This window comes from Protopterus annectens, chromosome 8.part0, assembly GCF_019279795.1.
Source record: "Protopterus annectens isolate FY-2018-M chromosome 8.part0, PAN1.0, whole genome shotgun sequence".
Taxonomy (NCBI): Eukaryota; Metazoa; Chordata; order Ceratodontiformes; family Protopteridae; genus Protopterus; species Protopterus annectens.
This window is the reverse complement of record NC_056741.1, coordinates 455,163,060-455,190,411: the sequence shown is the minus strand read 5'-3', so window position 1 is coordinate 455,190,411 and position 27,352 is coordinate 455,163,060. Positions and strand designations below refer to the sequence as shown.

Sequence of the window (27,352 nt, the reverse complement as noted above, 5' to 3'; positions counted from 1 at the left end):
TGCTCAGAGGCGATCTGTGCCTGACGTATAAAGCCATGTCCAACCAGGAATTAATGGACATGCTGCACCTCAGAAAATCCAAATCCCATCGAGCTACGCGCTCGAGAGACTTGAACCTCAGCACTGAAATAAATAGGACATGCTGGAGGGACAGATTCATAACCCAGAGGCTCCCTTCACTCTGGAATAAAATCCCAGTCCAGGTTAGGCAGAGTCCCACATTGACTCTCTTCAAGAGGAATCTTGATGAGTGGATGGGAGATCGTAGGTTTACCCCGGCTATCACTTCTGTGTCACTGTTAGACAGAGGCACAGTATACTAACCTCAAAAAAAGGCATAGCAAAATTAATTTAAAATGGGTGGCGAAAGGCAAACACACTCTGGCTAGGCTTATAAATGCCCTAGGGCAGATAGCCTAGTATGAACCTATGAACCTAACAGGCTAGGGATGTTGAGAGACCCATCTCTATCTGGGCCCTAAGAAAACTCAGCATCATCTTGTCCATGTCTGAGGGCAAGATGCTTCTAGAGGACCTGGAAGAGGTGGAGGAATGTGTAGATTTAGAAGGGGGAAGTATACCGGGACACCATCACAACTCTATGGCATTCCCGATCTGGGGAATGTCTCTGATGTCTAGAATCCGAAGACTTCAAATCCCTGGAAGAGCCAACCAGGGAGCCTAGAAAGTACAGCTGTGTACACTTATCATAAATGTAGATGCTCAAGGGCATTGACTGTTGCAGTCATCACATGTGGGTTATCTGCCTGCAGATAGCCCTCAGCCGGCCTGAATACCACAGTCTTGGGATTTCTGCGTCGGATGCTGTCGCTTCTTCCATGACGTCAGGTCGTCAGGGGTATAAAACATGCAGCCGACGCCATTACATCAGTTTTTCTTGCCCCAGATGTCAGGTGCCTCCAAAATAGGAAGCAATTACATGGTATGTAATACCCTCAGCAAAAACAAATATATGATATGCCAGATAAAAAAGGATAGGAAAGAAATCAGGAAAAGTCAGGGGGCTGGAGGGAGGGTAACGAGGGCTGCAGCAGTGAATACACTCGAACATCTACATTTATGGTAAGTGTACACAACTGTACTATGTTCTTCGTGTTTCACTGTAGCAGTCATCACATTTGGGGTGATTTCCAAAGCTAAGGAAGGGTGGAGGTAGTTATGAAGCATTAGGGCTGGCAATCAGGCCTTGTAAGACTGCTGTGGCAAATCCAGCTCTGGATTTAGAAAATATAGGCAAGTGGTAGTGCTTGGTGAAAGTGTGTACAGAGCTCCAGGTTGCAGATTCCAGGATGTCCCTGGTAGGGACTCCCCTGAGAAATGCTGTAGAGGTAGATGTAGCCCTAGCGGAATGAGTTCTGATCCCCTGTGGGGTGGGTTTCCCATGGTGCTTGTAACAGAAATGGATGTAGTGTGCTATCCATTTAGAAATGGTTTGCTTTGAAATGGCCTTGCTCTCTGCCCCTGCAGCAAAGTTGGCTAGCAGCTGGTCAAATTTTCTGAGAGGTTTAGTCCTGTCCAGATAGAACCTAAGCTGCCTGTGCACGTCCAGGGAATGCAGAATCCTTTCCCCTTTATTCTAAGGATTAGGAAAAAAAGGTTGGCAAATGAATGGACTGATTTAAAGCCACACTAGACACCACCTTGGGCATAAAGGATGGGTTAGTCCTATGGGAAACCCTGTCTGCATGGACAATAATGAAGAGTTCCCACTGCCATAAGGGCCTGCAATTCAGACACTCTTCTTGCTGAAGTGATGGCTAGAAGTAAAGCTGTTTTCCATGAGAGGAATTTTAACTTTGCTGTGGCAGTAGGTTCAAAGGGTGGAAGTGTGAGCTTTTCCAATACAAAATTAAGGTCCCAGGCTGGAGTGGGAGCTCTCCTGGGAGGGGGGGGGAGTCTTACATTTCTGGCTTCTCTCAAGAACTGTTTTACCAGAGGATGAGTGAAGAGGGGTGGCTCAGTATTATAATAAGCAGAGATGGCAGAGGCATGGATCTTAATTGAAGATAATGATAGGCCTTTGTGGAAGTAATCTAGTATATGAGGTAAGCTGGGCACAGTTGTGCCCATTCCCTGAGACTGGCTCCAGGAACAGTATCTCTTCCATTTTTCCGAGTAGGATTTTCTAGTACTAGGCCTCCTTGCTTCAAGACTGACATCCAGCACCTGCTTACTGAGGTTTGCTTGTGTTGAATTCAGGGGATTAGCCAAGCTGCAAGGTTCAGGGTCTGTAGCTGAGGATGCAAAATCTGGCCTGCCAGCTGGGACAGCAAGTAAGGAGTCTGAGGCAGGTGCCATGGTTGAAGCTAGGTCATACTGCACAAAAGAGGGTACCAGTGTTGGCGTGGCCAGTCTGGCGCAATCAGGATTGTCATTGGCTTGTCCTGATTTTTAGTAGAACCTTTGAGAGGAGTGGCAGGGGGGAAAGGCATAGACTGAGAGGCTTTCCCAGGTGAAGGACAGGGCATCCACTTTCCAAGCTTGGCTGTGGGGAGTTCTGGTGCAATATTTGCTCAACTGATAGTTCTGAGGGGAAGCAAAAAGGTCCGCCTCTGGTGCCCCCCACTTGTTCCTCAAAAGCTTGAATATTTTGGGTTCCAGTTTCCACTCGTGTGGATCCATGAGATTTCTGCTCAAGTCGTCTGCCAGTGAATTTAGTTTGCCTGACAGGAATTGAGCTTGTAAGTGCACTTGGTTGCTCAAGGCTGTGTTCCACAGAGCCATGGCTAGTCTGCAGAGTGGGTAGGAATGGGTTCCCCCCTGCTTGTTTACATACCACATAATTGTGTTGTCTGTCTTTACCAATAGTTGTCCTGGAAGAATAAGGCCCTTGAAGGCTGTCAGAGCATTCTGCACAGCTAACATTTCTTTTTGATTGACATGCAGGTGCATTTGCTTTGGGTTCCATTTGCCCCGAATGCACTGCCCTGCCACGTGAGCCCCCCATGCATAGTCTGATGTGCCTGTTGTCAGGGTTTGGGCGGCAGGAGGTAGAATGAAAGGGAGTCCCTTGTTGTGGTTGCAGGCCTCTGCCCACCAAAGGAACTCTGTCCTTAGGCAAGGAATGATAGGAATCATTGTTTCCAGGTCCTAAGAATGTTGACACAAGAGACTTTTTAGATACCATTCAAGTTTCCTCATATGCAGTCTTGTATATGGAATTAGTAGAATGCAAGAGGCCATGAACCCTAGGGCTTGCAGTATTTTTCTTGCAGATAGCCAGGTTTTGGTGGCCAGTAGACTGAAATAGTTTGTCAAATAAATTTGTTTCTCTGGAGTGAGGAATGCCATCTGGGAAGTTGTGTTCAAGCTTGCTCCCAGGAATACAATCTGTTGGCTGGGTACCAGTTGTGATTTCTTTTCATTGATGGTGTACCCCAATGAAGTGAGAAGTCTCTTTACAAATGCCAGGTGCTGAAGTAGCAATTCCTGACTGTCCGCTTGAATCAGGCAATCATCCACGTATGGGTAAATTTGAATTCCTCTCTGCCTGCAATACGCAATGGTTGGAGCTAGACACTTTGTGAATACCCTGGGTACAGTAGATAAGCCAAAGGAAAGTGCAGAGAAGTGATAGTGCATAGAGCCTGCTCTGAGGCATAGGCATTTTATGCAAGATTCCCTTATGGGAATGTACAGATAAGCTTCTTTTAAATCTAGGGTTTCTAGCCAGGAGTCCTTGGCTAGCATAGGAAGCAGCTGTTGGAGAGTTCACATTTTGAATTTTGGAACCACCAACAAGGTGTTGAGAGTAGACAGATACAGGATAGGACGCCAAGAGTTTTCTTTTCTGGGGACCAGAAACAATCAGGAGTAAAAACCTTGTCCCCTTTGTTCTGCTGGGACAGGTTGAATAGCCTTGACACTGAGAAGAGAAAGTACTTGCTTTTGGGCCTCTGCCCACTGGTTGGTGGTAGGTCTGGCCATCCGCTTACGGATGGGAGTGAGTGGAATTGGAATCTGTATCTCTGGGAAACAATGTTTAAGACTCATTTGTCTTGGGTAATGCATTGCCAATTTTTGGCATGCAGTGCAAGTTTTCCTCCTAAAGGTGCAAGTACTTGGGCAAGGCTTGGTAGAGTTAAGGATAAGTCATTGTGCAATTTTACCAAAGGATGGAGGCTTACTACTCCCTGTTTTGGACATGGGTGCACTCCATTGCTTAGATCTGTGCATAGCCTGAGACTGAAGTCTTGGTGGTCTGCTGCCCCTGGGTTTGGACTGAGAAGGCCTGAAAGGGACTGGAAAAGACCAGTTTTTGAAGGCCAATGCCTACTGAATCTAGGTGGCTGTACTTGTAAGAAATCCTTAACACTTTGCATAGATTTAGCTTTCTCCTCCATTCTTTTGAGGAGGACTTCTGCTTTATTACCACATAGACGCTCTTGATTTAATGGTGCATCCAGTAATTATGCTTTGACATAATCTGGCAAGTTTTGTTCCTTGAGCCAAGCACATCTTCTAAGAGCAGACCCAGTGACAGCAGACCTGCAAGATGTTTCTAAAGCATCAAACCCACATTGCAAAGTATGTTTACCAACTTGGTTAGAAGAATGCATTAACTCTTGTAAATCTTTGTGTTCTGCACAATCAGGAATCAACAATTTTTTTTATTTAATTAGCTCCATAATATGCTGCTGATACTTTAACATATGAAACTGGCAATTTAAAGCCCTAATGGCAAGCGTAGCAGAGGTGTGTAGCTTTTTTCCCAATCATCTAACTCCCTGGAATCCCTGAGCGAAGGGGTAGGATTTTTGGCAGTTGTAACCTTAATGCCTTTAGGTCCCCGGGAAATGGTCTCTGGATCCACAGTAGGATTCCTAAAAAGGAATTTGTGGGAGTCAGGCACTCTATAGTACCAGTCAGGTTTCCTGGGAGCTGAAGGCATGGTATCAGGTGTAAGGCTGGATTCCAGGAAGACATCATCTACAATTTCCAGAACAGGAGGAATAGCTAGAGGCCTGTGCTGAGGCAAGCTTAAAAATTCCCTGAGTCTCTTTTGGGACTGGGAGTAGTCCTGGCTCTCCCAGCGAAAATGTTCTCTAAGGGTGTGCAGGGTTTCACCAAAAGAAAAATCCTCTGACGGGGAAGCAGAGGGAATGGAATCTTCTGCATCAGAATCCTCATAGGTAGATAAGGGTATATTTTGGAAATCAGAAGCATCAGAGTAATATTCCTGATCAGAAAAATCAGATGGAAAATCAGTTCTGGGTCTTTCTGAGGGGGAAGGCTGACTTCCCCTATTTAAAGTAATGAGGTCCTCAGCCATTCTAACCATTTGTTTTTGTGGCATGTGAGCCTTAGAATGTGCTTTGGTCGCCGGTTTCCTAGGCGTAGTGCGAACTTTAGGCCAGAGAAATTCAGTATTTTTGGTTTGAAAGGAAGTCGTCGGTTTAATATGAAGATCGGAAGGCCAGAAAACACCCTCAGAAGCCAGTGCCTGCACAGCAGCTCTGGACCCATCCCAAGGTAGAGACATCCGCAGGTTCCATAGTGGAAGAAGAATCTTGTGGCATACTCCGAATGGGTCTCAGTAGAGGCCTGCGAATGTGTAGAAGTGGGTATCAGGGGCTGCAAAAGCGCCTCCCTGAGTACCAGCAGACTGGCAACTAGCTTAACGGTAGCATCGTCGGCAGCCTTGGACCTATGCGATCTGTCTCTGTCTTTATCCTTTCATATTTTCAGAAGATCGGTAGTCGGCTGGCTTACCGAAGACATTTCAGAGTACGGAGACAGAGAGCGAAAGAATTTAGCTACAAAAATAACCAGATGACGAACCGTTTGGGCGGTGAACAAGGCACAAAACCGACAGCGAGGGACGTCGTGGTCTGGGCCTAAACAGGTGACTCAGTAAGAATGAAAATCTCTGTGAGGTATTTGCTTTCCACAGGCAAGACAATTATTCATTTTTCTGACATCGGTTAAAGCAAGAAAAAAGGATCCCCAACGGGATACTTATCTTTTAGAAGACTTCATGTCTGAAACTCGAAAAATGAAAATTTCAGGAGTCGGCCGACTGGCACTTGCGAACTGCTTCTGCTTCGGGCACCGCACGGCAAGAAAGACTGATGTAATGGCGTCGGCTGCATGTTTTATTCCCCTGACAACCTGACGTCATGGAAGAAGCGACAGCATCTGACACAGAAATCCCAGGACTCTGGTATTCAGGCCAGCTGAGGGCTACCTGCAGGCAGCTAACCCAAATGTGATGACTGCAACAGTGAAACACGAAGAACATCCACTAGCTCCAGATCCAGTCAGTGCATCAGATGTGAGCCCTGAAGATCAGCCTGCCTTAGATCCAAGAGGGCTAAGGAAGTCAAGGGAACACTGGTAGGATCCGAAGGTCTCTGATTCAATGAGACCTCAGGTCCGCAGGACAGATCCTGAGCCTTCGTATCAGACCCTACAGAGAACTGCTTCGGATCCGAAGAACTGTGATCCGGCTGTTTCTAAGAACATAGAGGAGAAAACCCAAGGGAGGCAGAGAAGGCTTTCCTCTTGTACTCTCTGTGGCCACTGGAAGAAGGGGAGCCAGAGACAAAGGGACCCCTTTGGGCTATGCCCTTGAGCAGAAGCTTATTGCATCGATCCACCAACACTCAAGGACTGAGTGCGGCCCAAACGGCACATTCAGCCCCCAGTGGTTGGATCTTAGACAATAAACATACTGCTTGTGGGCATCAGAGTAAGGCATCTTACACCTACAAGAAGAACATCTCAAACCCGGTAGGTTTATCAGAAATGGTCCTACTGAAGCACACGCACATACAAACAGCACACAGAGCAACAAACAAGGTAGCTACAAAGCGCCAAGACTGCCCAAACTGCACCAAAGCAAAAAACTGACTAAACACAGACACATGAGCACACACACACACAGGCTAACTACACAAAGCCCAAATAATCCCAAAAACGCTAAAGGGCCAAGCACCAAAAGACAGGAAAGGACAGACCTAACGCTGAATGAGGGATAAGAAAAAGGAAGGGGATGAAGTAAGAAGACAAACTACACTACACTAAACTAACTAAACCCCTAAGAGAAAACTTTAAAGCACTTAACTGACCATTCAAGAAAAATCTACTGAATGAATGCTGCGAGCCTGAACCACGTCTGTAGCACAATACGGCAAATGAGATCTGAGGGGCTGAAGGTAGAAAGGGATTTTGGGAGTGGGAGTAGCTCGTGCCTGGAATCTGCTCTGTAAAGTGCCAGATCAGATCCAAGACCCACACGTGATGAATAATGAAATAGATAACATTAGATCTTCCTGTACAGAGAGTGAAAAGGGATATGAAGGTAAGCATCTTTCAGATCTAAGGACACCAGAAAAGCCTGGGGTAATGAAAGAGAAAACAGAGTTTGAAGAGTAAGCATCCAAAAAAAAGGGATCTTGAGGAAAGTGCTGAGCTGAGAGAGGTCCAAACAGGTCTCCAAGTGCCCTACTTTCGAGGAACCAGGACCATCTTGGAATAAAAACTTCATCCCACTTTGGAGAGGGGATAGGTTGAATGGTTCCTTGGTTCAACAGGGACCCTAGAACCTCCAGGAAATGAGGAAGTTGCTCTAGAGGAGGTTGAGGAATCCCAGAAAAAGGATGTTATGATTTTCTACCATGAAGAAACCCCGATGAATGACAAAAATAACCCAAGAGTCTGAAGTGATGAGACACCAATTTGGAAGAAAAACAGAAAGCCAAAGGGACAAAAGAACCTGGTCTAAAGGTGGGGGGAAATTACCAAAGAGAAGCAGGCTTATCAGACAAGGGAGGCCTCTGGGCCACATAAATCTGAGAAGCCTTAACAGAAGGGGGGTCCGCCTCCCACCCCTCCTGCCCTTAGAGGCCTGGACAGGCTGCCTGCGAACAAAAGCAGATCTAGAAGGATAATTCCTCTGGAACTTAGGGAAAGGAAAGACAAAACTATGTTTAAGGTCTTGCAAGGGTTTGCCTTTCTCTGGAAGAGACTTAAACATGTCAGCAGCAGCAGTCCCAAAAAGTTGAGTATTATCCAAAGGAGCATCCAATAGTTTGGCTTTAATGTCCTCAGAAACAGAATGGAGATGAAACCAAGAATAATGCTTCACGATGGACCCAAAACCCACAGCCCTAGAAGAGGTATCAGCAGCATCATAGCTACACTTAACAGAGTGGCAAGCCACTTGAGAAGCAGAACCTAAAAAGGATAAGGCAAATGATTTACCACCAGAATCAGGAAGAGCAGAGACAAAGTACAGTTTTGTACCTACCATAAATGTAGATGTTCGAGTGGTTATGCTGCTGCAGTCATCACACTTGGGGTTATCCTGCCGTCAGGCGCAGTCGGCCTGAATTCCAAAGCCTTGGTCCGGCGTCGGTTGTCATCGCTTCTTCCCTGACGTCAGTGCGGCAGGGGGTATAAAAGAGGCAGCCGACACCATTTTCTTCAGTTTTTCTTGCCCCAGATGTCAGGTGCCCCAACTAAAAAGGCAAAATAAGAAACTTGCAAAACATACCTTAGTGCAAAACAATAGTACTAGTTGTAAGCAAATACACCATATAGACATGCATCCCAAAGGTTGAAGTACATGGAGGTATAGGAAAAGCCTTGTTAGGTAGAGGGGATGGTGGGAGGGTAAACCTGGACTGCAGCAGCATAACCACTCGAACATCTACATTTATGGTAGGTACAAAATTGTACTATGTTCATCGTGCTATGCTGCTGCAGTCATCACACTTAGGTAGAGTCCCAAAGCTATGGTTGGGTGGTAGGAGCTAAACTGGGTTAGGTGCAGTTAAGATGCCCTGCAGAACTGCAGTGGCAAACCCAGCTCTGGTTTTTGAGTATAGAGGAAGGTGGTAATGCTTGGTGAAGGTGTGCACTGAACTCCAGGTAGCTGCCTCCAGAATGTCCTTTGTTGGGACTCCTCGGAGGAAGGCTGCTGAGGTTGCTGTAGCCCTGGTAGAGTGAGACCTAATACTAGCAGGCACTGCCTTCCCGTGGTGTGAGTAGAAAAAGCGGATGCAATTTGCTATCCATTTGGAGATGGTCTGTTTTGAAATAGCCTTTCCTTCTGAACCTGGTGCATAGGATACAAGGAGTTGGTCAGATTTTCTGTAGGCCTTTGTCTTGTCCAAATAGTAACGTAACTGTCTGTGAATGTCCAAAGAGTGAAGGAGTCTTTCTCCTTTATTCTGTGGGTTTGGATAAAAGGTGGGTAAGTGTATGGTCTGATTGAGAGCCACACTGGATACTACCTTTGGCATGAAGGAAGGGTTGGTGCGTAGAGATACTCTGTCCTGATGGAAAATGATGAAAGGTTCCACTGCCATAACTGCCTGCAGTTCTGAGACTCTGCGTGCTGAGGTGATAGCCAGCAGCAGGGCTGTTTTCCATGACAAGTATTGAAGCTCTGCTGAAAAGGCTGGTTCAAAAGGAGGAAGTGTTAACTTTTCCAGAACAAAATTTAGATCCCAAGTTGGAGTTGGTGGTTTTCTGGGGGGTCTTATATTCTTTGCTCCTCTGAGAAACTGCCTTAGCAAAGGATGAGAGAAAATGGGAGGAATCGTATCATATTGGGCTGAAATGGCTGAAGCATGGATCTTTATGGAAGAGAAAGAAAGGCCTTTGTGTAGCATCTCAGTTAAATATTGGAGTATGTGCGGAATGTTTGGGATGTTTGGGATGCCAGGATTTAGGCTTCTGGCCTGGCTCCATACACAAAATCTTTTCCATTTGTCTGAGTAAGTTTTTCTGGTGCCGGGCCTCGTGGCCTCCAAAATCACATTCTGGACGTCCTTTGAGAGAAGTGTCGTTTGATAATTTAAGGTATTTTCCATGCAGCTAGATTTAAGGTCCTTAGTTGACTGTGAAGGATCTGAGAGTTTTGTTGGGTTAACAGCAGAGGGAATTGAGGTAAGATCCATGGAGGGCTGCAAGTCAAGTTTCGTAGTAGTGGGTACCAGTGTTGACGTGGCCAGTCCGGAGCAATGAGGATCATCTGTGGTCTCTCCGATCTGGCTTTCAGTAATACCTGGGTCAGTAGAGGCAGATGTGGGAAGGCGTAGACTGACAATGCTGCCCAACTGAATGATAGGGCATCCACTTTCCAGGCCAGGGGATTATAAGTCCTTGTGCAAAATTTTTGCAGCTGGCAATTGTTGGTTGAGGCAAACAGATCTATGCCTGGTGGTCCCCACCTTTGAGTTGCCATTGAGAATACTTGTGGGTGTAGTCTCCACTCATGAGGGTCTGTCAAATTTCGGATTAATTTGTCTGCCAAAATGTTTTCTTTTCCTGGCAGGAATTGTGCTTGCAATTGTACTTGGAAAGTTAATGCTGTGTTCCACAAGTCCATTGCCTGTCTGCATAGTGGGTAGGAGTGCGTTCCTCCTTGTTTGTTTATGTACCACATTACTGTTGTGTTGTCCGTCCTTATTACAAGTTGTCCTGGATGCAAGAGGTCCTTGAAGGCTGTTAGTGCATTTTTTACAGCTAGCATTTCCTTTTGATTGATGTGTAGTTGCCTTTGGTTTGCAGACCATTTGCCCTGTATGCATTGTCCTGCCATGTGCACACCCCAGGCGTAGTCTGATGAATCTGTTGTCAAGGTTTGGTTTGCTGGAGGTGAGACAAAATAAAGGCCCTTGTTTGCTTGGCATGCTTGAGCCCACCATAGAAACTCTTTTTGGAGGCAGGGAATGAGAGTTATACTTGCTTCGAGGCTGTGTCTGTGTTGGGACCATACACTTTTTAGGTACCATTGAAGTTTTCTCATATGCAGCCTTGCATATGCAATTAGTTGAATGCAGGATGCCATGTACCCCAATGCCTGCGGGAATTTCCTTGCAGTGAGCTGGGTAGAAGATGCCATCTGTTTGAAGTACTGAGCCAGTTGTTTTTGCTTGTCTGGCGTGAGGTAAGCCATCTGGGCCGTTGTATTCAAGCTGGCACCCAGGAAAATTATTTCTTGTGAGGGTATTAGTTTTGACTTCTTTTTGTTTACTGTGTACCCTAGGCAACTTAGCAACTTTGTTACAAAAGCCAGATGCTGTAGTAGGATGTCTTTGCTGTCCGCTTGGATCAGGCAGTCGTCCAGATATGGATAAATTTGTATTCCTCGCTGTCTGCAATATGCAATTACTGATGCCAGGCATTTTGTGAATACTCTGGGCGCAGTAGATAAGCCAAAGGGCAATGCAGAGAATTGATAATGCGTTGTGCTTGCCAAAAATCTGAGGTATCTTCTGCAATCTTGTCTGATAGGGACATGCAGGTATGCCTTTTGGAGGTCCAACGTTACCAGCCAAGACTCCTTGCCCAGCATGGGAAGAAGCTGCTGTATTGAGCATTTTGAATTTGGGAATGTCCAGGTACGTGTTTAGAATTGAAAGGTCTAAGATGGGTCTCCAGGCTTTGTCCTTTCTTGGTACTAGAAACAGTCTTGAGTAAAATCATTGACCTTGCTCTTTTGCAGGTACCTTTTGAATTGCTTTCATGTTCATGAGAGCTGAAATTTGCTTTTGTGCCTCTGCCCATTGGTTTGTTGGCAGTTTTGGCATGCCTCTCATCCGTGGTAAAGTGTGAAAATGAAATCTGTAGCCTCGGGTGATAATATCCAGAACCCATTTGTCCTTTGTTATGATGTGCCACTTATACAAACTGTTGATTGTTTCTTGAAAACTTGTGAGCGGGACTTTAATCATTATTATGATTGCCATGAAAAAAAGAGCACCTTTATAAATTTAAATATAGAAGAAAGCTCTGAGTTAAAAGAACTATGTAATGACCCCAAGCTTGTATTTAAGCCAGCAGATAAGGGAGGGGGGATTGTAGCGATGGATGCAGTTTTCTATCAGCAATTAATGTTAAACATGTTGAGTAATGACACTGCATATAAGAAAATTGAAAAATCGAGTATAGAATCTATAACACAATATGTCCATGATACATTATATGATATGCTAATGACTAGATCCATTGACAAGTCTCTTTATGATTTTTTGATGATAGAATTCCCTTTGATACCTATTATCAAAGGTTTGCCCAAGCTACATAAGGGCAAGCATCCACCCCCTTTGCGTCCCATTGTATCAGGTGACCATTGGGTAACTCAAAATGCATCTTCATATATACAAACTAAACTGGGAATGCTTGTGAAGAAAGTACCCACTATTTTACTTGACTCTTTTAGATTGTTAGATGACCTGAAATTGAACATGGTAACAAGTAAAATAACAGATAATACCTTGTTAGTAACATTAGATATTGAGAGTCTTTTTACCAACATCCCCAATGAATATGGTATAAATGCAATAAGAACTCATATGACACAACTAAATATTGACAATGGTGAAATTATGAATGTATGCTGTTTGTTGGACCTTGTCCTGAACAATAATATTTTTCTTTATGACAATATAGCATATGCACAAACATGGGGGGTGGCCATGGGCACCCCCTGTGCTAATGCATATGCTAATCTTGTTGTCCTTGAATGGGAAAAGGAATACATCTTTAATGATCCCAGGTTTGCCAATGTCGTTATATACAGACGTTTCGTAGACGATATTTTAATATTATGGAATGGGGATGAAGCTACTCTTAATTCGTTCATCAGTTATATGAATAGTACTACTTCGTTTTTTAAATTTAGCCATGAATTCTCTAAGCATAATATAAACTTCTTGGATATCACCATTAAGAAAGATATCCAATGTGAATTAATAACTACTCTCTATAGAAAATCCTGCTGGAGGAATGGGATTCTCCAGTATGACAGCCTACATCCGCGTCATATTTTTCGGAACATAATAAAGAATCAGATGAGCAGGATACTTAGAATATGTAGTGACAAATCGGATGCCCTTAAATTAATCGACACTCAGAAGAAATATTTTATGGACAGGGGCTATCCATTGAAGTTGATTGATGACGTCACGGAATCTATGTTTGACAATACTACATCCCAGGCTAAAAAAATTTTTAAGCCTTATAGATTCACAAAAAACATGGTTAATAAAGTACTATATGATATAAAATATACTAGTGATGTGCAGTACCTAACCAATATAGTGAGAGATAATTGGAAGATCTTACTATCAGATGTAGCGGTCCTAGAAATTGTCAGTGAGAAACCAGCTTTTAGATATATGAATTGCATGAACCTAAAAAGGCTATTATGTAAGGAAAAATTAGTCATTACACCTACTGATGCTAGGTCTCAATTAAAAACAGGCACTTTTCCATGTGGAAAATGTTCCCTTTGTGGATATATTACTAAGAAGTGTGGCTTTACTGCCCCAGGTGCTGAATTAAGCACAAAATCTATGTTCTATGCAAACTGTAATACCAGAAATGTTGTTTATTTAGCTACCTGTAATTTCTGTGATAGTTATTATGTGGGGCTGACTTCGCGAAGACTAAGAGATCGGATATACAACCATGTCTACAATATAAGAAGGAATAATTCTACCAATGCACTGGCTTTGCATTGTATTACTCACCCTAAACACAGTTTTGTGTTCCAGGTTTTGCAAATAATAGACCCCAATAGAAGGGAGGGTGATCATATGAACACCTTGGAAACCTTTGAATTAAGGTGGATCCTAAGATTAAAAGCCCATATACCACCTGGTTTGAACACGGTGGTCAATCTTCGGCCAGCCTTGTTAGGACCCACTTAATTGATTTATTTTATTATGCTATATATAAATAAGAATAATCAATATATATTACATTATTGATACCTTGTAATCAGGACCTTTTTATAAAGATCAACGACTTGTTTGAGGTGACTTACTACGACAAAGTCTATGGTGCTTAACATCATTCCTCATCTGTTAATGATAGTATGCATTTTGTACAACATCTATAGTCAATATTTCCGCCACAATGAAATGTTATTTCACTTTATTTTATTTGGATATGACCTGATAGTTTGCCTAGGCACCTTATACTGTATGGAACCACCTGGGTTTAAATTGTTGTATGACTTCGGTTTCTATTTTTATTTAGATGATGATATTGACATAATGTTTAATGTAATTAATAAAGAAGAAGAAATTTTATGCATTTTATGCATTTTTATGTATGTAGACCCTATGTATAATTACTTCGGTCGCAATATTAATTTGGATTTGATTGGAAAACGCGCCTTTAATGGTCTCATTTGGTGTCGACTTCTGGCTTGGACAACAATTTCCTCAGTATAGACATTTTTTGTGATATTAATGATATTAAGGGTCTTCCTCATACATAATATTATGTTTTTTAGCATTACAGTTTCTTTTACATATATTGTCATTCATCAGATTAGCTATTTAATGTTCTTACAAATAATATATATCTTATTCCAGTGGTCGTCTTTTTATATATATCAAATTCTAATTTTGATTACCGGAATATTATAGATTCCAGTTTTGATTGGCAAATAGCGTCCACTTGAAATGAAATGGAGCCCATAGGCACCAATGCACTGTGGATTTAGTTGTTCGGTGTCTGTTGTTTCATTCTTATTATTCATTTTATTTTATTATTTTATTCAATGTAGCTTGCGCAAAGTTTGCCCAAGTAAATATGACTTTCTTGTCATGTTTTGGGTGGTAGTGACACGTAATATTATTGTTGTATATGTGCTGGTTATGTAACTAAGATGACGATAGCTGGTCCATTTTGTTTTGTTTACGCTTGAAAGTGTGTTCCTAAACAACCAACTACTTTGTATTAGTTGGTCTCCACATATGGTTAAAGACCTTTGTAAATGCTTTGTGGAATATATCAGCGTAAACTTGGCTACTTGCACTTCTTGATGACAATGTATGTCCATGATTATCACATTTTACTTTATTTCGTTTTATTTTTCGTGTATGTTTTGCTTCAATGTTATAATAACATATGGTTTTATGTTCTTTACATCCACGAACATAAACAAAATAATATTGGTTTTGCTTTTAATCTGGAAATGTGATCTATAAGCAATGTCATGCCCTAAGCAAGCTTCTTTCTAAATATGGGCATCACTTCCTCAAGAATAATTAGTGAGGTGTATTACCATCAATTACTGATACTATATGTTTTCTTTGATGATAGCTTGCTAGTGAGATCTTAATTTATGATAAATAACTGAGAGTATAAATACCATAAATGATGTATCTAGTTTCTAAGTGGAATTTTAGGTTGTTAAATGAATTTCGATGAATTTTATCTTAACAATGTGTTGATTTTTGAATTAATTGATTAATTGTAATCAGTGATTTGGTATAAAAGGCAGGGAAAATTTCTGTGAAATTGTAACCTGAAGAAGCGCAATTTTATTGCGTGAAAGCGCTTGTTTCTGTTTTTGTTTTTATCATTAAATGCTGTTGGATTTATTTCGTGGTGGTTTCAAGCAGTTTTTTCAGCTTTGATCCTTGCCCAGCATGGGAAGAAGCTGCTGTAGTGTGAGCATTTTGAATTTGGGAATGTCCAGGTACGTGTTTAGAATTGAAAGGTCTAAGATGGGTCTCCAGGCTTTGTCCTTTCTTGGTACTAGAAACAGTCTTGAGTAAAATCATTGACCTTGCTCTTTTGCAGGTACCTTTTGAATTGCTTTCATGTTCATGAGAGCTGAAATTTGCTTTTGTGCCTCTGCCCATTGGTTTGTTGGCAGTTTTGGCATGCCTCTCATCCGTGGTAAAGTGTGAAAATGAAATCTGTAGCCTCGGGTGATAATATCCAGAACCCATTTGTCCTTTGTTATGATGTGCCAGTTTTGTGGAAAAAGAGCCAGTTTTCCTCCTACAGGTGCTGCCTGGGCAATTTTGCTTGGCAGGCGAAGAGGAAAGTCATTGAGCTTGTTTTCTGAAGGGTTGAGATCTGTCATCTCCCCCCCTTTGAGTTGTTGTTTGCCATTGTCTAGGCCTGAAGGTACCTTGTGCCTGGCCTCTGCCCCTAGGGCGTCTGTACCTGCCCCTTTGGGGTCTGTCTGAAGCAGGAAAGGACCAGTTTTTTGATGGCCAGTTTCTGCTGAAGCGAGGAGGTTGTACCTGTAAAAAATCTTTAACTGTTTGCATTGATTTTGCCTTTTCTTCCATCTTCTTTAAAACTTCCTCTGCTTTGACACCAAATAACGCATCCTTTTGCAATGGAGCATCCAGTAACTTTGCTTTGACATGTTCTGGTAAGGTCTGCTCTTTTAGCCAAGCATGTCTACGTATTACAGACCCTGTGACTGCTGCTCTACATGAGGCCTCCAAAGAATCAAAACCACACTGCAAGGAATGTTTTCCCACTTGTTCTGCTGCATGCAACAAATCTTGCATCCTTTGAAATCTAGTTGATCTGTTTGAGGGATCATTTTCTGTTTTAACTGAGTAAGCAAGTACTGCTGGTATTTAATCATGTGGAATTGGCAGTTTAATGCCCTCATGGCCAAAGTGGCAGAGGTATACACTCCCCCCCCCATCTTTCTAATTCCCTGGAATCTCTTTCCGCAGGTAGTGGATTCTTAGCAGTAGAGGCCTTAACCCCTTTGGGACCCTGGGAAATGGTTTCTGGGTCTGCAGCAGGGATTTTATATAAAAACTTGTGAGAGTCAGGGACTCGATAGTATCTGTCTGGTTTAGGTGGTGCTGGAGGTAAGGAATCTGGATTTAGACTGGATTCAGTGTAGACATCATCCAGAATGTCTAAAACAGGAGGAATGGCTACGGGTCTATGCTGTGGTAGAAGAAGAAACTCACGGAGTCTTTTCTTGGAGTCAGAGTAATCTTGTCCTTCCCAGTGGAAATGCTCTCTCATGGTGTGCAGGGTTTCCCCAAAAGAGAAGTCTTCAGGGGGGGAAACAGAGGGAATAGACTCCTCAGCATCCGAGTCTTCATAGAGAGGGAAGGGGTAATCCTGTTCCTCAGAATCTGCTGAGGAAATGGATTCCTGGTCAGAAGGAGGTAAATCTTCCTCCAGTCTAGGCCTTTTGTCAGGAGGGGGCTGGGAACCTCTGATAAGGGTAATCAGGTCCTCCGCCATTTTGAGCATCTGTTTTTTAGGCATAGGGACCTGTGTGCGAGTCTGTGGACTCGGTTTCTTAGCCTTTGGAAGTTTAGCGTATGACTTAACGGAGAGAGCCGTCGGTTTAAAGACGCATTCTGAAACCGAAGGCCTGTTGATAGTCTCCGGATCGCCGCCAGTGCTGGCGTCCGCGAGTTGAAGAGGAACCGGCTCCAGCGGCCCAGTAGATTCTGACTGAAAGGCAGTCGTATTTTCTAAATCTGCGATAGTCGGGGGCTGCATAGGCGCCTCACTGAATACCGGAGATCCGGCGGCAGGCCTAACCGAGACCTCGGTATCTGGTCTAGGCTGCCTGTCTTTGTCCTTTCATTTTTTAAACATAGCGGTTGTCGGAGGTTCTGACGACATAATGTAGTTGAATTTTCTGCCAAAATAATGTCGGGCGGTGTCAGCCTGACACTTAATAGTGCGTTTATTGAACCTAGCGCAAAACCGACAACCAGAAACGTTGTGGTCTGGGCCTAGGCAAGGAATACAATAAGAATGAAAATCTTTATGAGGTATTTGCTTCCCACAAGAAATACAATTATTACCTTTGTCTGACATCGGTCTGAGGCAAGAAAAGTTTCCCCAAGGGGTACTTAGCTTTACAGAAGACTTCGGCTGAAATTCTGTTCCAAAATCTCAGGAGCTGGCCGACTGGCACTTGCGAACTGCTTCTGCTTCGGGCACCGTGCGGCAAGAAAGACTGGAGAAAATGGCGTTGGCTGCCTCTTTTATACCCCTGCCGCACTGACATCAGGGAAGAAGCGACGACAACCGACGCCGGACCAAGCCTTTGGAATTCAGGCCGACTGCGGGACCGCCTGACGGCAGGATAACCCCAAGTGTGATGACTGCAGCAGAATAGCACGATGAACATCATGACAAGTCTGAACTACCAAGGCCAGAGCACACTTGGTCATGTGGGTCTGGTAATTAATAGCCCTAAAGGTCAATGCAGAAGCAGTGTAAACTTTCTTGCCAATCCTCTCCACTGCCCTGCTAGCCTTATCAGAAGGCAAAAGTTTGGAAGAGGGCAAACGTTTAGAAGGTTTGTCAGAAGAAACTGACACCACAGCAGGATCAACAGAAGGACATTTAAATACAGACAGACAATGCTCACGAATATTATAAAAACCTATCAGGTTTCTTGGAAGCAGGAGGCTGACAATCAGAAGACTTGGAAGCAGCAATAAAAGTATCCAACAAGGCGACCGAAAAAGAAGGAACTGTCAATGGTTTAGGAGTATCCACCGGAATCAACTCATAATATCTTCTCTGAATATCCAACACTTAAGAATCCCACTTAAAGAATTCCATCATTTTATGTCCCCAAAGTCAAATCCTCGAAACCAGATTCAGGGTCAACAGACTCCTCTGCATCAGTACTATAAGCCAAAGGTGAAGGCATCTGTGAAGAAAAGGACAAAGACCCCTCACCATACAGGTAATCTTCATCCAAGGAATCTGGTTCCCTGAACCATTTAGAAGGGTTAGAGGTCCAAGAAGGAGCAGGTACTGAAACCCCTTGAGGAGGTTTTAGGGCCATTACGGCAGAGAATAAGCCCCGAGTAAACTCTTGTCATTCCCTCTGAGGATCCATAGGACAAGGTGAAACGTGCTTCAATTTTGTCGTTTCTTAGAAAGAACATCAGTCCTAAGAAATACCAGAGTTTCTGACCCTCGGCGAAACTCGAGAAGAGAACCTGGAACTTCCTCCCTAATCAATATCTGCAGAATCCCTCTAGGACCTTACGATACAGTCAACCACAGTTCCCCTTCAAGGTCCAGAGCAGACGCCTGCAAAGGCTCAGAGGATGTGCGAAAAGACAGATCCATGTCAGCCTCTGATGGGATTATGGCAGAAAAATCTGATGTAGACACCAAATGACCTGCAGAACTACTACCCACTTCTAGAAGGACATCCGGTGGAGACTGGACAGCCAAAGAATCCAACTAAGATTTCTTGGCTGCCTTCTTACCAAGAAGCAGTACCTCGGGGTTAAAGGATTCCTCCATGGCACCCTGGACTAACTATCTAAGCAGTAGTTTTTTCAACATAAATGACCAGGGAAGATAAATGGCTTTGGAGTGTCTTAGGCACAAATGCCTTACAGATACTACAAGGCTGCATTGTCCAGAGGGGCATCCATTAATTTGGATTGAAATCATCCTGCATTGGCTTAAATCTAAGCCATGAGAACCATCTGACTACTGACCCAGTAGCAACTGCCCTAGCACAGGCCTCATCAGCATCATAGCTGCATTTGATGGAGTGTCATTGCACTTGGGAAGAAGCTCCTAAGAGATTCAGGGCTAAGTGCTTTCCCCTCAGAATATGGGAGGTCAGAGATAGCAGAAGTTGATTGAGACATAAGTTCTAGGGAGTAGTTAGTCATATGTGTCAGGTAGTTGATGGCACTGAAGGCCAAAGTGGCTGAAGTGTATGCCTTTTTTCCTAGCCTTTCCAAAGTTCTAGTCTCCTTGTGCAATGGGAGCAGGGAGGTAGAAAGTAGCATCCGAGAAGACTTGTCAGTAGCAACAGAGATGACTGCTGGGTCTGCAGTTGGGCACCTGAAAAGAAATTGGCAGTCCTCAGGGACTTTGTAGAAATGGTCTGGCTTTTTGGGAGCTGGAGCCTGAGAATCTCTGTTTTGGGAAGCATGGTGAAAAGCATCCAAAAAGGCAGGACATATTTGTGGCACTGCAGAAGAACTGGAAAGGTCCACTTATAAAAGTTGGTAATACCTTTTTGGACCTCTGAGACTTTGGAAGAATCCCACTTGAAATGTTCATGCATGTTCAGGCTGGTCTCCCCAAAGGACATTTCCTCCATGGCAGAGTCTGCACCCACTGACTCCTCCTCAGGTGAGATGTATTCCTGAGGGGAGGGGATTTGAGTGGGGTAGTCTAAATATTCTTCTTTATCAGAAGAGGATTCATCTGAAGAGTCTGGGTCTCTACCCCTTTTCTGGGAAGATTGGGAGGCTGGGGTGGGGCCAGGCTGAGAGGTAGGCTGCTTGAGAGCCATGAAGACCTGAAAAAGACTCTGAGAAAAGGCTTGCCAATCTGCAGGAGGCTCTTTTGCATGGAGACATGCTTTGTCTTTCCTTCTTTTTTTTTTTTTTTTTGCTGGCGAGTCTACCTTTTGTAACGTTGGGAGTCTGGATGAATGCCAGAGTTCGAAGGTTTCTGGCTGTAGCAGACCGGAAGCAGACATCTGTGGAAAATCCCCTGGTTCCTCAATGCATTCAAGCCTTGGTTTCCTCTCGACATCGAGATCAGACGTCTAATTCCACCTATTGAGACATGCTCGTGGCAGAAGTAAAGGTGAACACAAAAGTGCGTTTGGCTTGTGACTCCATGCCTGAAATTGGAAGTGCCTCTGGGTCGACATATGCCTCGGGAGATACGGTGGATTGGTAAGGTTAAGTGGAAGGCCTAGGCTGAGGTTTTCTTGGCCTTATGCCTTGGTGGCTCGGCTTTGGGCCTCGTGGAATCCTCCATGCGCTTAGTTAGCAATTTAAGGTGCTGGTTTTCCAGATATAAAGCTAGCGATGAAAGCCTACTTCTACGGGTCTTAGGAATGAATGACCGGCAGATACTGCATGACTTATGGTTGTGGTTGGAGTCTAGGCAGAAAAAGACACTGGGTATGGCTGTCTTTATGTGGAATTTATCTTCCACACTGGTACTTGCCCTTCCTGGATGAAATAACAGAATAATAACAGGAAAAAGAAATTCTCCCATGGGGCATTTGTCTGAGAGCAGAAGTTGACGGTCAGAGCTGGCGTTCAGACTGGCGGCAGAAAAGTTCTGAGGATGGTGCATGCTTGCATCTGTTTTATGGCCTATGTTCAACTGCAGCCAATGTCAAATATACTCTTTAGTGGCAATAGACTTTTGTATGCTGGCCAATGTCAGGCACCTTCTGGCGGGGATATCCTTTAAGTCAAGAATATTGCAGGAAGTGAATAGAAGGACATCACTGAAGGGCAAAACAGTGGCCAGATATCTCTGCCAATCCTTTTTGTGCAAAACAATGTACGCAAGAAATACTTTAATGCAAATGATTTACTTGACCAAAAAAGTAAGAAATACACATTTTAAAATGAGTTGGTGCATAACAGAGGTAACTATCACTGGCCCAGTCAGTCATACCAATTTACCCTTAATGGTAAACTATGATACTTATTGGTAAAAACAGAAAGAGAGATCTGAACTTAGTAGAGATTATCACTACAATAAATTCTGGAAACTGACCATAAAAAGTGTTCAAGTCTGCTCCACACCACTTGAAGAATAACACTGCTACCATTATCATCTTCAGTTATAACTGTTATTGCTCCTCTAATTCAGTGTATACAATGAGCTAACAAATGAATAATCACATACACGTTTGATTTCTATAAAAAGAGAAGTAGGAAGAAATATTAATAACTAGAGTCCCAACAACCAAACACACACAAAATAACCAGTATAGTTTAAATTACCCGAGAGGTCATGAAGAGCAATTTTGTCTCCATGTCTGGAGTTAGACGACATGCCAGGAACTTTCGTGAGGTTCTAGACTGAAGTAACTGGAGAATACCTGGAAAGTAATTCAGACAAATTAACCTGTCACTTGCTTTCATTACTCCTTACACTGATCACAGAAACAGAGATCTTCACAGCCCTAGAATCACAGAATGGATACAATGCTTTATGAGTCCTAAAAGGATCATCATTAATAGACATGACTATGTTAGGTGTGTCACCACAAGTTTGGTTAGCCAAGTAAAGAGACTGCAGTTGTGTTTTTCTGAACAAGAATGCCTTACAGCACTGATTTTAATCTGGGAGATTTAACTACAGATAAAAGACAGCAGTAGTAGATTTTTAAATAAATAAATAAATATTTGTCCACTTCAACAGCTCATGAATTCCATAAATCTGTACAAGGTTAAGAAGTTATCTTAAGCAACACCAGTGAGTTCCCAAATTCAGTCCTGATAAAGAATATTTTTTCTGTTTTGTTTTCTTTTACTTCAGCTCCTACCATCAAATTCAAACACTGATCAAAAAAGTTCAAGGCAGAAACTGCCTGAGCTAGAAACCTGTGCAAACAAGACAGTGCAGTTGTGCAAGATCTTGCCACAATGATAGATGTCCTTCTCTTCACTGCTATAGTACTCATTACAATAAGGATCCCCTGCTAAGGGTGACCCGACATCCGGCCAGTATACCAAAGCATTTAGGTTGCTCTAAGATACACCGTACTTCATACATAAGCTCCTCACTTAATGTAGGGCACAAAGGTGATGTCCGGACATACCATCCTCAGAACTGAGAGCCCCGGTAGGTACACCACTCCAAGGAGAACAGAGGTATTCAGTACATCCAGAAGAGAAAAGAACCAGGGAGAGGAGGAAGGGAGTGAATACTGTAACAGTGAAGAGAACATCGACCATTATGGTAAGATTTTACACAGCTGTACTATGTCCTTCCATTTCACTGTTGCAGTATTAATTACAATAGAAAGAGTGCCAAAGCTCAAGAGGAAGAGAGGGAGGAGGAAGAACCAGCAGAGCTCTCTAGGAATCCATGAAGGATTGCTCTAGCAAAACCAGTCTAGTTCTAGAAATTACATCTACCTTGTACTGCTTGGTAAATGTATGCACAGAAGTCGAAGTAGCTGCCACAAGAATAGAGGTGGTATCCAAACCATTGAACACAGCAGAAGACAACACCACAGCTCTAGTAGAATGAGACTTAACAGAAGAAAGTCTCTTACTGTGAAAAGAATAAAAAGAAATGACTTTAGAAATCCAAGAAGAAATAGTTTGCTTGGACGCAGCCAATCTTAAGGACCTAGGATGAAAGGAAACAGAGCTGACCAGATTTATGAAAAAAATCTTTGTCTTGTCTAAATAAAATCTGAGTTGTCTATGTACATCCAACATACGGAACACCTTCTCACTGCAGATTCCAGAGAAGGGGAAAAGGGACAAATTAATAGACTGATTATGGGACAACTCATTCATCACCTTGGGCATAAAAGATGGATTAGTACAAAGGGACACCCTGTCCTTATGAAACACTAAAAAAGAACAAGCCACACGGGCTTGAAGCACAGACACCAGTCTGGCAGAAATAAGGGTCAACAAAAGAACAGCCTTCCAAGAGCAATGTTGCAAGGAAGCTGAAGCTGCAGGCTCAAGAAGAGCCTGGGTCAATTTTTCTGAAACAAAATTAAGATTCCAGGCAGGCGGAACAGGCTTCCTGGGAGGCCTAATATGTAGGATGCCTTTAAGGAATTGCTTAGCTTCAAATCTAGAAGCTAAAGGATGTGAAAAAGGCAGACAAGCAGAAATTGCTGAGAAGTGGGCCTTGACAAAAGAGTAAGTCAACTCAGCATTGAGCAGTTCACACAGATAAGACAGAACCAAAGGAACATCCACACAAAGTGGAACCAGGTTATGAGAAAACATCCCCAGAAAAAAAGATGACTATGTGGAATCAAAATCCTATCATCCACAATGTCAGCTGAAAATTGGACAGGTGGAGATGGATGAGAAATCCCTTGTCTTGTATGAGTAGATCCACCCTTTGAGGTCACTTGTGATGAATGTCCTTGGCTAAATGCAGAAGAAGAGGAAAACAATGTTTTCTCGACTAAAAGGAAGTCGCCAACATGATTCTGTAAGCATCCTGTTATATTCTGAACAGGACTTTTGGAATGAGGGGAAGGGGAGGCAAAGCATAAAGAAACATCCCCTTCCAAGAAAAAGATAGGATGTCCACCTTCCAAATCACAGGACCTAGGACTCTGGCACAAAAAATAAGTTGTCCATTTAGAGGGGAGTCAAAAGAACCATTTGAGGAGTACCCCTCCGGTGGACAATTTCCAGAAACACATCCCTGTGAAGCATCCATTCATGGGACTGAGTTATGGACTTGCACAGAGAGTCTGCCACAATGTTTTGACCTGAAGGAATGAAACCTGCCTGAAGAGTCACTTGAAACTGGATAACTAGTTCCCATACCAGGAGTGCCAAACAGCAAAGAATATAAGATCCCCCATTTTGCTGACATACCAAGTCACTGTGGTATTGTCTGTAAACACCTTGAGAGGTCGTGGGGAGTAGAGAAGATGAAAGGCCTGAACAGCAAGCAGAAGAGCTCTCATCTCCTTGATGCTGATATGGTCTTTCAATTGATGAGGCAACCAGACCTCCTGCATCTTTAGGCAGCCGAAAGCTGCTCCCCATCCCACGACCTAACCATCTGTGAACAACTCCTGAGAGAGAAAAGGTGGATGGAAAAGGGAGCACTGGATTGAAAGACAACTGCTGAATTCATCGATGAAGTTCCTGCTTGAGACATGGAAGAAGAGGAACTAAAAATTCCAGGGAATGAGAATGCTGAAGCCAAACTGTCTTTAGAAACCACTGAAGTTCTCATGTAGTTTGTCCAGAGCATAGGAATGGTTGAGGCCATGAACCTCAGAGCTCTCAGAAACTCCCTGGCTGTTATAGAGGCCAGAGGAAGAAAAACTGAAAAAAGGGAATGAGAGTTAAGGCTTTGGGAGGAAGCATTGCAGGGATGCCAGCATAGGAACAGTCTGGATCCTGCACCCCAGAAAAACGTGGTCCTGAGAAGGAGACAGAAAAGACTTTCTGAAGTTTATTATGAACCCCAGGCTTTTCAGAGGGGGGATGGCAAAATGAAGATTTTGCAATAGGATCTTTGGAAAGGATGCCTGAAATACCAGGTCGACCATATAAGGAAAGACTTGGATTCCTTGAAGCTTGCAAAAACCAATCTCAGAAGCGAGGCATTTGGTAAATACTCTTGGGGGCAACAGAAAGAACAAAGGGCAAAAGCAAAGAACTGAAAATGCCAGGAAGCAGCAGACAAACACAAAAACTTCCTGAAAAGGAGATGAATTGGGATATGGAGTAACTATCCTTGAGATCCAAACACCATATAGGCTTGAATAAGCAAAAGAGGGAACAAAGTATGAAGGGGCAACATTCGAAAGGAGGGCACCTTCAGAAAAGTGCTTACATGAGAGAGGTCTAGAATTGGTCTCCAAGTATCCTCTTTCCTGGGTACGGGAAACGTCCTGGAGTAAAACTCCCTTCACATTTGGGACACAGGCACCTCTTGAATAATACCGAGGCAAAAGATCTCTAAGCACCCCTGGAAAGAAGGACAGCTGTTCCTAAGGGGGCTGAGAATTTCCCATAAAAAGGGGAAGAGATTTCCCGACCATGAAATACCCCTGGTGAATAATGAACAAAACCCAGGAATCCTAAGTAATCATTAACCAAACAGGAAGAGGGAGAGATAGGAGAAACGAAAGAGTAAAGTGGCTGGGAAGAATAGCATAGTCAGACAGCACCTAGTTTACCAGGAAAAGAAGACTTCTGGGGCAGAGAAGTCTGAGCAGCCTTCAGAAGCAGCACCCTTTTTATCCTTAGAAGGAGGATAAAATTGCCTATGAACAAAGGCTGGCTTATTGGGGTAAGTTCTCTGAAATTCAGGCACAGGAGAAACAAACATGTTTAAGTTCCTGTAAAGCCTTGCCCTTATCTTGAAGAAACTTAAAAAAAGCAGCAGCTGCTTCACCAAACAACTGTTTATTATGCAGAGGAGTATCCATCAACTTTTGCCTTAATATCAGGCAAAGTTTGAAGCCGAAGCCAAGAATACATCCTCATCACAGACCAAAAAGCAGCAGTTCTAGAGGAAGCACCTGCTGCATCATAACTACAATTGATGGTTTGTCGAGTCACCTGGGAGGAAATCCCTAACATGGAAAGGGCAGACATTTTCCCTTCAGAGTCTGGAAGATCAAAAATCACATAGCACACCTGGAAAAGGAGAGCCAAGTAGTACCTGGACATATGGGTATGATAATTAGCAAACCTAAAGCCAAGGTAGCAGAGATATAAAGCTTTTTACCTAGCCTTTCCGTGGTACTGCTATCTTTATCAGAAGGCAGTAACTTAGGAGAAGGAAGCAGATGAGATGGTTTGTCAGAGGCTACAGATGCCACTGAGGGGTCAGCAGGACACTTGTACAAGAATTTACAGTCCTCCAGCACCCTATAGAAAGTACAGTTTTGTACCTACCATAAATGTAGATGTTCGAGTGCTAATACAGCTGCAGTCATAACAGATGGGTTGTCCTGCCATCAGGCGGGTCCTCGGTCGGCCGAATTCCAAAGTCTAGGTCCGGCGTCGGTTGTCGTCGCTTCTTCCCTGACGTCAGAGCGACAGGGGTATAAAAGAACTAGCCGATGCCATTTTCTTCAGTTTTTCTTGCCCCAGATGTCAGGTGCCCCCAAAAGGAAGGCAATACATAAAATTATGTAATAATGCAATGCAATATAATCAAAAAACAGTAGTTGCAAGCAAATACACCATAAAAGAATACCCCTAGAGGGGAAGGAGTGAGGGAAACCTGGAATGCAGCTGTATTAGCACTCGAACATCTACATTTATGGTAGGTACAAAACTGTACTATGTTCATCGTGCATACAGCTGCAGTCATAACAGATGGGTAGAATCCCAAAGCTAAGAAAGGGGTGGTAGGCACTAGGTGGAACTAGGAGGAGCCAAAATGCCCTGCAAGACTGAAGTGGCAAAGCCTGCTCTAGATTTGGAATATAATGGTAGGTTGTAGTGCTTGGAGAAGGTATGCACAGAACTCCAAGTGGCTGCTTCCAAAATATCCTTGGTAGGAACTCCTCTGAGGAAGGCTGCAGAGGTGGCAGTGGCCCTGGTGGAATGAGTTCTAATGCCTGTAGGTACAGTTTTGCCATGAAAGGAATAGCAAAAGCATATGCAGTGGGCTATCCATTTTGAGATTGTCTGTTTGGAAATTGGCTTTCCTTGAGCTCCTACCGCATAGGCCACAAAGAGCTGTTCTGATTTTCTGAAAGGTTTTGTTCTGTCCAAATAATAACGCAGTTGTCTGTGGATGTCCAAGGAATGTAGTAATCTCTCCCCTTTGTTTTGAGGATTAGGATAAAAAGTAGGTAAATGTATGGCCTGATTTAAAGCTACCCTGGATACCACTTTAGGCATTAAGGACAGGTTGGTTCGTAAGGAAACTCTGTCCTGATGGAAGATGATAAAAGGCTGGACAGCCATGAGAGCCTGTAGTTCTGAAACTCTACGAGCTGAAGTGATAGCCAGAAGGAAAGCTGTTTTCCAGGACAAATACTGCAAATCTGATGAGGCAGCTGGCTCAAAAGGAGGCAAAGTCAGTTTTTCCAGAATGAAATTAAGATCCCAAGCAGGTATTGGTTGTTTCCTTGGAGGTTTTAAAT

General features: G+C 43.4%; 1 protein-coding gene across 3 annotated transcripts in view; it reads right to left on the bottom strand.

Annotated features, from left to right (window-relative positions):
* Positions 1-27,352, bottom strand: part of INTS3 (integrator complex subunit 3) — a 2,345,436-nt gene that overhangs the window by 1,720,806 nt on the left and 597,278 nt on the right. For all 3 annotated transcript variants that reach the window (XM_044079970.1, XM_044079971.1, XM_044079972.1), the window contains one exon: positions 21,525-21,622. In XM_044079970.1, the coding sequence (XP_043935905.1) occupies positions 21,525-21,622 (98 nt within the window). The remainder of the gene's footprint in view (positions 1-21,524; positions 21,623-27,352) is intronic.